General features: G+C 35.3%; 1 protein-coding gene across 2 annotated transcripts in view; it reads left to right on the top strand.

Annotated features, from left to right (window-relative positions):
- The window catches only part of ppil2 (peptidylprolyl isomerase (cyclophilin)-like 2), a 37,164-nt gene extending 23,668 nt beyond the window's left edge, over window positions 1-13,496 (top strand). Inside the window, exons 13-20 of one of the 2 annotated variants that reach the window (XM_067406889.1) lie at window positions 337-426; window positions 2,399-2,432; window positions 8,102-8,219; window positions 9,011-9,067; window positions 10,372-10,444; window positions 10,846-10,908; window positions 10,994-11,136; window positions 12,680-13,496. In XM_067406889.1, coding sequence (XP_067262990.1) covers window positions 337-426; window positions 2,399-2,432; window positions 8,102-8,219; window positions 9,011-9,067; window positions 10,372-10,444; window positions 10,846-10,908; window positions 10,994-11,136; window positions 12,680-12,779 — 678 coding nt within the window. In that variant the 3' untranslated portion in view covers window positions 12,780-13,496. Of the gene's footprint in view, window positions 1-336; window positions 427-2,398; window positions 2,433-8,101; window positions 8,220-9,010; window positions 9,068-10,371; window positions 10,525-10,845; window positions 10,909-10,993; window positions 11,137-12,679 lie in introns of those variants that run through there. The other variant, XR_010896908.1, reaches the window with a different exon arrangement.
- Window positions 13,497-14,943: the final 1,447 nt, after the last annotated feature.

Here is a 14,943-nt window from a genome sequence, read left to right on the forward strand (position 1 = left end):
TAATTTTGGGGTTAAGTATGACCCAGACATGTTCTTGACCGGTTTCTTGAGATTTACCCACTTCAAGAGCTTTTTCTTTTTTCCTAGTTCCCATAGATTCAGTAGGTTCATCTACAAGTCAAAAGAGCTTCAAAAGAGTGTCTTTATTGATTGTCCTGTGATACTGTGGTTTCCTGTGGTCCATAACCACAAAGATGTATTTGTAAATGTCTAAAAATTTCTTCACACTCTTTATCAGTTAAGCTGGCTGCTATGCAAGTGTCTTCATAATGACAAACAGTTTTCATAAATCAAATTTCCTGACATTAAAACTGATATTGTTTTTTTTCCTTGCAGGTCCCCAAGGCTGGAGAAAACTTTATTAAACTGTGTAAGAAAGGATATTATGATGGCACAATATTCCACCGCTCTATTCGAAATTTCATGGTAAATAAAATTCTCTTCATTCATCCTAAAATGTTGCCTTTAATTAATTTACTTTAAGATGTTACCTTGAATGTAACCTTTTCCTACAGTATACTCAGTGTTTGTACCCGATTGTAACCCAATTCCAAAACAGTTGGGACACTGTACAAATTGTGAAAAAAAAAGGAATGTAAAAAAGGAAAAAGGAATAAAAAAGAAACATATATTTTATTCACAATAGAATGTAGATAACATATCAAATGATGAAAGTGATAGGTCATGCCAAATATTGGCTCATTTTGGATTTCATGAGAGCTACATATTCCAAAAAAGTTGGGACAGGTAGCAATAAGAGGCCGGAAAAGTTAAACATATAATGTACATATAAGGAACAGCTGGAGGACCAATTTGCAACTTATTAGGTCAACTGGCAACATGATTGGGTATAAAAAGAGCCTCTCAGAGTGGCAGTGTCTCTCAGAAGTCAAGATGGGCAGAGGATCACCAATTCCCCCAATGCTGCAGTGAAAAATAGTGGAGCAATATCAGAAAGGAGTTTCTCAGAGAAAAATTGCAAAGAGTTTGAAGTTATCATCATCTACAGTGCATAATATCATCCAAAGATTCAGAGAATCTGGAACAAACTCTGTGCGTAAGGGTCAAGGGCGGAAAACCATACTGGATGCCCATGATCTTAGACGGCACTGCATCACATACAGGAATGCTACTGTAATGGAAATCACAACATGGGCTCAGCAATACTTCCAGAAAACATTGTCGGTAAACACAATCCACCGTGCCATTCGACGTTGCCGGCTAAAACTCTATAGGTCAAAAAAGAAGCTATATCTAAACATGATCCAGAAGCGCAGGCGTTTTCTCTGGGCCAAGGCTCATTTAAAATGGACTGTGGCAAAGTGGAAACGAATCAAAATTTGAATTTTGTTGTTGTTATCAGCGCTCAGTTCAGAAGCCTGCATCTCTGATGGTATGGGGTTTCATGAGTACGTGTGGCATGGGCAGCTTACACATCTGGAAAGGCACCATCAATGCTGAAAGGTATATCCAAGTTCTGGAACAACATATGCTCCCATCCAGACGTCGTCTCTTTCAGGGAAGACCTTGCATTTTCCAACATGACACTGCCACATACTCCATCAATTACAACATCATGGCTGCGTAGAAGGAGGATCCGGGTACAGAAATGGCCAGCCTGCAGTCCAGATCTTTCACCCATAGAAAACATTTGGCGCGTCATAAAGAGGAAGATGCGACAAAGAAGACCTAAGACAGTTGAGCAACTAGAAGCCTGTATTAGACAAGAATGGGACAACATTCCTATTCCTAAACTTGAGCATCTTGTCTCCTCAGTCCCCAGACATTTGCAGACTGTTACAAAAAGAAGAGGGGATGACACACAGTGGTAAACATGGCCTTATCCCAACGTTTTTGAGATGTGTTGATGCCATGAAATTTAAAATCAACTTATTTTTCCCTTTAAAATGATACATTTTCTCAGTTTAAACACTTGATATGTCACCTATGTTGTATTTTGAATAAAGTATTGAAATTTGAAACTTCCGCATCATTGCATTCTGTTTTTATTCACAATTTGTACAGTGTCCCAACTTTTTTGGAATTGGGTTTGTATGAAAGTGTGTGTGTTTGCTAGCATTAAATAACTATTAATCTTTTTAGTGACTTTATTAATCTTCATTGTATTCATGTAATTTATATTAATGCCTCAAGGATCGGTATTGGGGCCGATTAAGCTTTTTTTTAAAAACTGATCGGTGACAGCTGTACTAAGCCTGATCATTTATTTTACGTTAGCTGTTTCTGTAAAAATGATGCTTGTCTGTATCGAACCATCAAAAAGACATGGCATTGGAATGTCCATCGATTGCTAGCCATTTAAAGCTATAGAATTGGCTTGAATTTTTTTATGAAGAAAAATGTTATGTTAATGTTTTTTGTTATTCTTTGTTTTCAGATTCAAGGAGGAGACCCTACAGGGACGGGTACAGGTAATCATTTTAACATTTGTTCAGAATCACTTGTCATTTTGTGTATAACAGCTGCAACATGGTCCTCCCTGGTTACTCTCTTCAGACTCTCACATCAAATTACATATGGCATCTACCCTCACCAAAGTGCAAAATAAATATTCAATGCATCGTTTCAGTTAAGCATCTAAGTCAACTGGTTGACTCGTGCACATTTTTATGATTCTCCTTTAAAATGATCAAAGAAGGTTTTAGGTTGAGTTTCTTTTTTATATTCAGTTGATTAGGTCAAAATGTTATTTCTTTCTCAGACTTTCTAGAGCTGTCTAGACGATATCACCTCAGCTTTCTGAATGCCATTTTGGTGCACATTTGCGAGGGAAGTTTTCCTGTGGTCGTGAGTGTTAAAAGATGCAGGTCTAACTGAGGAACAGAAAGGGTAAAGAGCTTGTGCACTCTATTCCCTTGAATGGTCTTGTACGTATCTAAAATTCAATCCCATAAAAAATGCACCAGCCTCACCTGAGACTCTTGTGTAGAGAGAAAGATTGAGAGCAAGAGGAGAAGAGGGAAGTAGACCGAATGATTTTTCATGAACAGAGAGTGAATTGAAAGTGTTGAGGATTAGACTGGAAGGTCAGAAGCAACTTCTATCTTCCAGCCATTCTCACTCGTTTATTATCACGCACATTGAGACAAGATTTGCTATTGCATTGGACCTAAAAATAGGTTGCAAATAGAGAGAGATTTTGCATCAGAGCAAACCGTTGATTGCCTGTCCATAATATGTGCTTTTAGTCACTTGAGTGAATGTTCACGGATGTTAGAGAAGGTTTGCAGTGTCCTCAATCCCTCTCTATGTGTGACACTCCATGATGCATTTGCAAAAGCCGAATGGCAGTGATTTTACAAATCAATTTTTGTAAGGGAATAGTCCACACAAAAATGAAAATCGTCATTATTTACTCATACCATCATGTTGTTTCAAAACCGTATGGCTTTCTTCTATAAAACACAAAAGGGGAATTTTCAACAAATTTAATGAAAAATAATGAAAGCAAATAAGGACAAAATTACACAAAAAAAATCCATCCTAACATTAGTCCATATGTCTTGTGTGCTATTTTCTGAAGTCATATGATAGCAATTATGTGACAAACAGACTAAAACTTTAGTTATTGTACACAGAAAATCCATCCTAGTTACTCTTTGACAAGAAGCGATGTCCAATTTGGGAATGAATCAGTTGAATCTTAATGAATCAGTTTATGTGAATTACTCACTGATTCGGCTCTTGAGTTCAACTGACCGATTCAGTCATTCAGTCGCATCAAATAACAACTTAAAATTTGGTCTGTTCTTCATACAAAGTATTGTATGACATGCAGAATTTATCTATGATACTTTTAAAGTGATTTCAAGTTTGAATTGCATAGAAGAATGACCAGGTCATTATTAAAACTTGTGCTTCAGTAGGAGTCATAAAGGTTTAGAACAACATGAGGGTGAGTAAATTTCTATATTCCTAAATATCCCTTTAATTATGAACCATTAAAATATATGTGCTAATAAATGTTGACATTATACAAAACCATAATACACTTTCAGAAAAAAGTTAAAAAATGTGTCTCTGGGGTGGTACCCTTTCAAATGTTACTTGTATATGTACCATTAAGGTATTAATATGCAGTTTTTGTAGGTAATATGCACATTTAGGGGTAAATAAGGTACAAAGGTATGCCGCCCCACTGACAGCTTTTGTACCTTTTTTTTTTCTTTTTCTGAGAATGTAACGTGGCTTAGTTAAATTATTTTGAAGGCTTTGATGTTCATCCATCCTGTTTTCTTCCATTTAGTTGAAAAATGCATAATATTAACCAAATTATCCAAATGTGTTTTGGATGCTGCAACAAGAAGTCATGAGTGTGACAAATCACACAATGTTCCTTTGAAGTAATAATGTAATAATGGTGCCCTGTTAGGCTGTGAATGAATGTGCAATGATTATGATTCTGCAGGATTCATCTACAAAATTAAATCAAGACTTTGTATGCAGCAGTTTGGTATCAGTAGGGCAGAAAACATCACAACTCATGTTGACATACACAGACGTTTTTAGATGCGTGCATGAATGTGTAGATATAAAGGTATACATGAATGACAATGGAAATAAGGAAAAGCTCATAAAATCTTTCCCATATGGCAAAGAATATAGTATATAAATATTATAGAATATAGAGTTTTAAAGCATATACTTAAACTCTGAAGACAGTTCCAGTTAGTTTGGTGGCTGTCATCGACTGTGATGTACTATATTTATTTGCAAAGTGTCTAATTGCTGTTGCTTTGTTAAAATTATGGCAGTCATACAATTGCATTTATAATCAATTTAGTTACATGAATTGAAGGTTAATTATATTAATCACAATTAATTATATATTTCCATCTTAAATCATTTTTTAATTTCTCACTGCAGAGTCCAGACATTTAAGGTGGTACTTCAAGCTTGAATCACTCAATTGCCTTTGTATGAAATGTATTTTATGTGTATGGGTGTGTGTGTGTGGACATGATTCATTGTTTAATTTTTTTATAGCTCTGTCTTCAAATCATTTAAAGGAATATTATAGGTTCAATACATTGCTCTCATTTATTTGGTTTGTAAAAACAAGTTAATAATAGCTCATGTTCAGAAATGCACTTTCAGTAGAAGTCTATGGGGCAACAGCTGTCAAATGATTGCCCCATAGACTTCAAGGGCCAGATTTATTAAACGGCAAATTAGCATGAGAGCACAATTCCAAAAAAAGTGCCGATGGGAGTGGAAAAGTTTTGATCTACTGACGACATGCAAATTAAAGAGCACAGACGCAGCCGGATCATTTCCATAATGACCAACACAATCTACCAAGAGCAGAGCAAGTTAGCGTCTGGTTAAGTAATGGCGCAAATACCAGTAAATTGAATAGCTTAAACCTTAGTAAATCACCTTGCATGATTCATTTAAATACTCTCCTCCCATAATTTTTTCGTGTGAAAGGGAAACTCCTTCAAATGCATATGCAATAAGGTCAGCCACAAAAATAACTGTCCACACCTAGACGCAAGTCTTTTGTAAGTCCTGACAGTAGTTTTTTAACACCAAAAGAGGGTTTTCACTGTCTAAATGTTCTGTGCTAATAATCATCAGCATGTCACAGATTATTGAATTTAACCTTGGATTTAACCATCTACCTTTGGATTTTAAAGGTGCCCTAGAATTAAAAATTTAATTTATATTGGCATAGTTAAATAACAAGAGTTCAGTACATGGAAATGTCATACAGTGAGTCTCAAACTCCATTGTTTGGAGTTTGTTTGGAGCAAGTAAGGACAACAGTGAAAAATGGCAGATAGAGCAATAATAACTGACATGATCCATGATATCATGATATTTTTAGTGTTATTTGTACATTGTCTTTCTAAATGTTTGGTTAGCATGTTGCTAATGTACTGTTAAAGTTACCTTTGTTTCTTACTTTATTCACGGAGACAAGAGCAGTCGCTATTTTCATTTTTAAACACTTGCAGTCTGTATAATTCATAAACACAACTTTATTCTTTATAAATCTCTCCAACAGTGTAGCAAATAGCAATAGCCGTTAGCCACGGAGCACAGCCTCAAACTCATTCAGAATCAAATGTAAACATCCAAATAAATACAATACTCACATAATCCCATGCATGCAGTATGCATGACGAACTTCTTGTAAAGACTCATTTTAAGGGTTATATTAGCTGTGTAAACTGTGTTTATGCTGGTTAAAGCAAGCGTGAGCTCCGTGGGTGGCGGAGTACGAGAATTAAAGGGGCTGCAACCTATATATCAGTGCATATTTAATGATGCCTCAAAATAGGCAGTTAAAAAAATGAATTAAAAAGAATCTATGGGGTATTGTGAGCTGAAACTTCAGACACATTCAGGGGACACCTTATACTTATATTACATCTTGTAAAAAATATATATTTCTTGAAAGTCACTCCTTAGGTGCTCAGAATTTTTAAATAAATCACTTTTTCTTGCCATTGTTTTTAATCACGTCAGCCTTGTTATCCTGTCCGGTAGATTTTCATCCACTTCCCATAACCCTTTTTTCTACCTTTTTAATCAAGTCAGTGGCATGGGGGTAGGAAATGTTAGCAAGGGCATAAATTATGCAGAAATGTCACCTGGGGAATGTTTATTAGGGTGTGCAATTTTTCAGAGGGAGATTGATGCGCTGTAAAGCCATCGCTTCGCAAAGACAACAGCTGCTGGACGTTAAAACCCCTTTCTGCTCTGCTACATCTAGAAGCAACTCTTTTATTAAGAAAGGTTTTAAAACTCGCATGACTGTGAATTCAGTAGGTGCAGATGTGACAGAAATATTGCAGTTGAGCGAAGTCTCATGTCAGCCTCTGCACGCACACGAACACTCGCTGAGAGAGCTGCATCCAGCAGAGCTTTTGATTGAGCGTGATGAAGCGTTAATTAGTGTACCTGATTTGGAGGTCTTTGGCATGAGGTGTTTGTTTATGGTGGCAGAAGACGAGGTATGGTGTCTGTGCATAGAGCACTGGGTTAGTCATTTTCTAAATGATTTGAAGTGATTCAACAAGACAATTTGGGTCAAGTTCAGTTGAACTGCTTTAATATTTCAGTGTATAATCTGTGGGAAGAAATGAATAGTCAGACTACTTCAGGACTGCATTATACACTAATGTTCAAAAGATTGGGTCCTATAAGATGGTTTTGAAAAAAGTTAACTATGCTCACCAAGGCTGCATTTATTTGATTAATGCAGTACAAACAGCAATATTGTGAAATATTAGTACAGTTTTAAATAGCTGTTTTCTATTTTAATATATTTTAAAATTTTATTTATTCCTGTGATGGCAAAGCTGACTTTTCAGCATCATTACTCAGCATTCAGTGTCACATGATCCATCACATGACATCATTTTAATATGCTGATTTGATGATGAAGAAATATTATTGTTTATTATCAGAACATTATAAATATTTAACATTATAAATGTCTTTTACTTTCATTTTTGATCAGTTTAATGCATCTTTGCTGAATAAAGTATTAATTTCTTTTAAAAAAATCTGAAAAATCTTACTGACCCCAAACTTTTGAAGTAGTGTATGTTTTCCACGGCTAATTGATTGCTATGTATTTTTCTTTAATTGAACATATTGCCGATTCTTAGTATTTGAGATTTTCACAAACCACTAAAGTTAATGAAATTCAGTTCGTAAATTGTCACTACATCATTTGTGCTGTGCACATGAATTTATCCTCAAATTACTTGGCTTTGTTTAAGAGGTGTGCTCAGCCGGCACTTTTTAATATAGGCAGGACAAAATCCCAAAGACATTGAATGAGGGACCTGAGCCATATCTGGGAACCATCCCATTTGGTGCCGCTAGTGTCATAGAAATGACACTTGACATTTAAACTAATGTGTTTCTGTGTGTGTAAATGTAGTTGTTGTTTTTGTGTTGTGCTGGATTTGTTCTTCCAGTGCAATTATACCAGACGTGATTGCCCATATAGCAGGGTTGTTAATGGCCAGGCGTCATGATGTGTTACTCTTAATCTCATACAAATCTTTAATATTCATAGTTTTTCCCTCCTGTCAATTCTTTCTGTCATTATGTGTATCAGGAGGCGAGTCTTTTTGGGGAAAGCCATTCAAGGATGAATTCAGGCCTAATCTGTCTCACACGGGTCGTGGTATTCTGAGCATGGCTAACTCAGGACCCAACACAAATAAATCCCAGTTGTAAGTAAATATTTCATCTGCTCATTACAGTGATTGTTAGTCAATTATCCCATGATTTACTCACCCTCAAGCCGTCATATGTGTATCTGACTATCTTCTTTCGGACAAACACAATTGGAGTTTTCTGAAATGTTTAAATATTCAAATGAGGCATTATATAATTAAATATGCACTAATTTGCATACATTTTTAGAAATGTTTCATTTTCTTGATATATTAGAGTTAAAGGTTTTTACTGAGGGGATTTTGGAATATTTTTAGGAATAAAGTGTTGTATAAAATCAGGCAAATTATATTTGAACAAACCTTAAGAATATAGATAGGAATAAAACTGTAAAGTTTGGTGCTACTGAAGCTGAAGCTCAGTGCAGGAGAAAAAACTAATTTTGAGAAAACGGTCTTTAAAGATAGGTACTGTAATTGAAATCTACAGACGCAAATAGATAAAGTGCTTTAAAGGATACATGTAAAAGTGTATTTTGGATGTTTTGTTTCTAAAATATATTTTCTTTGGTTTTTATAAACCTGTTTTAGAGAAAGATTCAGTTTTGAAAATTGATAGAATGTACTGCATTCTAAATCTAACCAAAACCTATGATGTCATTCTGGTATTTGATTTTCTTTCTTATGGTATTTGCATACTGAATTGTGATTGGTCTTTCTTGCATTAACCCTCCATAACCAGCAATGACAAATGGGAAGAATTAAATACAAATCTAGTTTAAATATGAATATACCCTGTTATGAAAACTCTAGGTTCACATGAGAATATTTTTCCTGTTTCCTTCCAGCTTTATAACATTCCGCTCGTGCGCATACCTGGACAGGAAACACACTGTGTTTGGAAGGTAATTTTATTTATGGATTTATTTGTCTTCAGTAATAGATTTGACACTCAGACAGGAGTGCATCAATGGCTTTCATAATACCTGTGTTTCTCACTCGTCCTGATTGGTAATGCTGGATCTCAACATCATACACAGCCATTTTGGGATACCATTTTTGTATAATTTGCATTTGGTCTGCTTTCTGTGTGTGTGAAGTCTTTCCTGGGCGAAAGCTCGTCTTCTGTTGAATCAGAACATTCCAACACACACACACACTTTCACTCTGAGGTAAAGTCTTGCCCATTTGGCATTGAGTTGAAATCCTTGGACTCTAGCTGTGGAATTCAGAGGCTTGTCAGCATAAGCCTGGACTAAACTGCTGTGCACACTCACATGCAGCCCTCACCCCACAGCAGCAGAAAGTCTGTGTACTTACTGAGCACGTGCAGTGAGAATGCACACATACACCCCTCGACCCTCAGTCTATGGGGCACTGGAAACCTGAGCCCGTTTTAAAGAGGAAATATACCACAGGAACCGCTGTGCAAAGAGAGAAAGTACACAGAATGTGTGCATATAGATCTAACACACAAACAAGACAAATGGGCATCATTTACTGATCATTTGCATGTTATAGATTTGTTTGCTATCCTCCAAAGTGTAGAAAAGTGTGATCAAGTTTGATCCAGTCTCATTAGAGGTATTATCACAGTTTGGTAGTGAATCATAACTTTTTTTTTTTAGTACATCTGCTTCTTAAAGAAACAGTTAATTCAAAAATGAGAATAATCTTATATTGTTTACTCATCCTCATGTTGTTCCAAACCTGTGTAACTCTGAATTGCAAGAGGAGGAATATAATAAAAGTGCACATCCTCCAAAAAGGATGATCATAAATGCGGTCCATACAACTTTTACACAATTTTCCAAATCTTTTGAAGCCATTTCATAGCTTTGTGTGACTGAAGTCATTTTTCACTGAAAACCAGGTTAAAAGTGAGTTATATTTTAGTATTATTTACTATGATTTATTAATATTTTGAATTTGCTTTCATATTTTCAGTTTTCATTTTAGTTCATTTCAGTTAGTTGTTTTCGCCCTTCTTGGAACATAACAGCTCAATATAGGAGTAAGTTAGTAGCATAATTTTCATTTTGGGCTGCGCTGTTCCTTTAAGAAAATGTTCAAACTTGTTGGCTACAGTGAAAGAGTTTGATCCAGTCTCATTAGAGATGTTATCACCACTTGGCACTGAATAATACCTCATTTACTCTTTGCAGAAGGATTTTAATAGGATTTCTGTCCCTCTCTTGCTCTCTTTTAGAGTGGTTGGTGGTTTAGAGGCTCTCACAGCGATGGAGAATGTTGAAAGTGATCCAAAGACAGACAAACCCAAGGTGCTGAAGCCATTTATTCCCCTTCTGCAGCATCAGAAATGTATGATTCTGTTGCAGAAGTGCGTGTCAGTAGTGTAAGGGTGTGTGTGCTTTGTTGACTCATGATGCCTTCTGTTTTATATTTTTTCACCTGCTGTCAAATCCCAGAATGCCAAAAGAGAAAATAGTCCAATTTAAAAAGACACATTTATTCTTTACACTTGTTTCCCTTTTTATTTTCAAGCATTTTTGTCTGCTTCATGTAAAATGCAAACTGTATTTTAGCTTGAGGCAGCAGAGTTTTTGACACTTCAGTACTTTCTTTTTTCTTTTTCCTTTCAATTTCTTAAACGGTAACAGCATGCTAATATGTAAAGAGTGTTTTCTCAGTCTGAATCTCTCTTTCTGTTTCACATTCTCAGTCTGAGATAAAGTTGCTGAGCGCTACAGTGTTTGTGGACCCGTATGAGGAAGCCGATGCACAGGTCAGCATTTGTGTGCATGTATGTAGTCAATGTTGTATTTGTTGTTTTCATGCCGTGCAGTCGATGTGACGCTGTGTGTGTTTAGATTGCAGCCGAGCGAGAGAAGGAAGCACAGAAACAGGAGGAAGAGAGAGCGCAAACTTCTGCTTCAGTCAACAAGGCAAAAGCAGAGGACAAGCCTAAAATCTTCAAACCAGGAGTGGGCAAATACATCAACATGGTTGCCACGTAAGTTCACACACATCTGTGATGATGCACAGTTGCTGAATGAAAACCTTACAATATTTTTTTTGATCTTTTTATCTTGCAAGATATTGCATTGATTAATTTCAGTTGAAAATCCACACCATTTTTTCGCCACAACAGTGAGGAGGTTCTGGAATAGTTCTGGCAATGTAACTCATATTTATTACCTCAATAAGGATCATTATTGAGGTAATAAATATGTTTTATTACAGTTACATTACCAGAACCTTTCCTGCGAGCACACAAGTGATTCATTCAGAATACATGAACTCTGTTGAAATTTACTCTGCTAATCCTCATCTTTACAACAAGCAGCTATTTATTAAAAGCAATATTTTACTGTTTGATTTCTAAAAATAAAAGTTATTTGTTATTTATCAAAAGGTTATATGATTACAAAAGTGTTTTCACGTCGCTGCTGACATCAAGCAAAAATAAATTATTTAACCCAAATTGGTGTAAAGAATCTTGCAAGCTGCGGCAACATGAGGAACTTTGTGTTCTGTCTTTTGTTATATTTCTGGTTGGAAATACTCAAAAAATATTGTTTTGAATCAGATTTTGGGCAATATTTACCATTGGATGGATGGATGGATGGATGGATGGATGGATGGATGGATGGATGGATGGATGGATGGATGGATGGATGGATGGATGGATGGATGGATGGATGGATGGATGGATGGATGGATGGATGGGTCGGTTGGGTGACTGGATGACTGGATGGATGGATGGATGGATGGGTACTAAATTGGTATTTTTGCCAGTAAGTTTTTTTTTTATTGATAGATTGATCACTAATGGCAGAATCATTATTATGCTAAAACATAAAGTTATATCATGGCAAATTAGCGTGTTTGTGGGTGTCACTGGTGAGGGGTTTGTCCCACACCACAGCGGGGCTCAGGATATGAGCAAAGTTTACTGAGAACGGCAGGAGATCATTCTAATTATCTCTCACAACCCTACTGTTACACACACACACACGGACTGACTGTTAAAGAGACAAACACGTACATACAGAGCCATGTGAACACCTGCTGATCACACCCGAGATCTGGATCTCACACACACACGCACAAACACACCTGCTACCTGATGGAAAAGGCTCTATCTCTCACACAATGCCTTGTGTTTTATGACAGATATGCTTATTTGTTTCGAATTATTGCTTATCACTTATCACTTATACAAACAGGTTTCAGATAATTAAATAAGCTCAAACTAATTCAAAGAACTGGCAAATGAGATTCTTTAAGATAAAAGGAGAAAATGATAAAGGGAAGATATAATAAATGGATAAATAAAATACATGATTTTTTTAAAATGCAAATTTCTAATAACCATTTGTTCACCCTTCACGAAGTATTGATTTAAGGTCTGCATTCACATTGTGTCAGATTCGCAAAACATTGTGCTCTGAAACGTGCCAAACAAACTGCTGAGGTCGGACTCGCATAATCACTACTGAATCAATTACACAAACCTAATTAACTTTAATGTCTTATTCACTCTTCTTCATCAGGAAACATTCCCACCCAGATAGTGACAAACCCTCCACCAGTGAAGCTCCTGCCAAGAAACCCAAAGGCAGAACAGGTTTTGGAGACTTCAGTTCCTGGTAGAACTACTGTACCGTCCGTCCTCACAAACAGCTGATTCGGGGTAAAATATGCGATAATGGACTAATCTTATTCTGTGCAGTGTTTGGAAATCTCTTGGTCTTTCCCCTTTCTGTTTTCTCTTTTGAAAGTTTTTGTATTTTTTGGTAATTGATGTGGCAGGGGTTGTTTTGTTGTTTCTATTGAGCCCTGTAAATAATCATTGTTATTTTTTGCATATTAAATGATTGCATCTAGGCATTAATAAATGCATTTTGCGAAAAGTTTGTCATTCAGTGTTTTTTTTGTTTTGTTTTGTTTCTTTCTTTTTCTTTTTTTGGTATGGTCCAGTGTTATTTTAATTTTAATATAGTTGTATTAATATTTTGAATTGGCTTTTATTTTTATACTTTTAGTTTACATTTTAATCTTAGTTTAAATATATATATATATCAGTTGTGCTCAAAAGTTTGCATTCCCCTTGCAGAATCTGCAAAATGTTAATTATTTTAACAAAAAGAGAGGGATCATGCAAAATGTGTTTTTTTTTATTTAGTACTGTCCTGAGTAATATATTTTGCATAAGAGATGTTTACATATACTCAAAAAAAAATAGCAGAATTTATAAAAATGACCTGTTCAAAAGTTTTCATACCCATTGATTCTTAATACTGTGTGTGGTTACCTGATGATCCACGACTGTTTTTATGTTTTGTGATGGTTGTTCATGAGTCTCTTGTTTGTTCTGAGCAGTTAAACTGAGCTCTGTTCTTCAGAAAAATCCTCCAGCTCCTGCAGATTCTTCAGTTTTCAAGCATTTTTTGCATATTTGAACCCTTTCCAGCAGTGACTATATGATTTTGAGATTCATCTTTTCACAATGAGGACAACTGAGGGACTCAAACACAACTATTAAAAAGGTTCAAACATTCACTGATGCTCCAGAATAACACATGATGCATTAAGAACCAGGGGGTGAAAACTTTTGAACAAGATGAAGATGTCCAAATTTGTCTTATTTTGTTTAAATATTTTATATATATATATATATATATATATATATATATATATATATATATATATATATATATATATATATATATATATATATATATATATATATATATATATATATATATATATAAATAAATAATATATTTCATTTAGTACTGCCCATCAGAAGCTACAGAAGATACTCACATGTTTCTTGGAAGACAAATTAAGTAAAATTTATCTTGATATTCAAATTCAAAAAGTTTTCACCCCTCGGCTCTTAATGCATCATGTTTCCTTCTGAAGCATCAGTGAATGTTTGAACCTTTTTTAATAGTTGAGTCCCTCAGTTGTCCTCAGTGTGAAAAGATAGATCTCAAAATCATACAGTCACTGCTGGAAAGGGTTCAAATATGCAAAAGATGCTGGAAAACTGAAGAATCTGCAGGACCTGGAGGATTTTTCTGAAGAACAGAGCTCAGTTTAACTGCTCAGAACAAACAAACAGACTCATGAACAACCATCACAAAACATAAAAACAGTCGTGGATCATCAGGTAACCACACACAGTATTAAGAATCAAGGGTATGTAAACTTTTGAATGGGGTCATAATACTTTATTCAGGACAGTACTAAATAAAAAATAACATGCAATTTTCATGATCCTTCTTATTTTGTTAAAATGATTAACATTTTATCATCTACAAGGGGTATATCAACTTTTGAGCACAACTGTGTGTGTATATATTATATATATATTGACTGACACCTCTCCTGTCCCTATGTTGAGAGAAATCTGGAGTAAGTGCAGAGTAAACATGATGATTATTGTAGTTAGTCTAAATGTGAGCATGTATTTACTCATCACACTTGCAAATAAACAAAATCAGTATTCCTCAAAATGAATAAAAACAGTGAAATGCAAACTTAGAATATTATGCAAACCTGCAATAATCAAATATGTTAAATAACACAAATGTACTTTATGTATTTAATCTCACTTTATTAACCATTGTCTTTTTTTAGGGAACAACGCAATATTGTAACACATCACTTTTAAAAGTAACTTTCCCCAACACTGATAATAAGAGCATTCCTTAAAATGTCTCATTCATTGAATAAGGGTTCGTACCGACGTAATAAAGAAAATGACGTTTTCTATCTGAACCAGTGAGTCAGTCTGTCCCTCTTCTAC

This window comes from Chanodichthys erythropterus, chromosome 13 (assembly GCF_024489055.1).
Source record: "Chanodichthys erythropterus isolate Z2021 chromosome 13, ASM2448905v1, whole genome shotgun sequence".
Taxonomy (NCBI): domain Eukaryota; kingdom Metazoa; phylum Chordata; class Actinopteri; order Cypriniformes; family Xenocyprididae; genus Chanodichthys; species Chanodichthys erythropterus.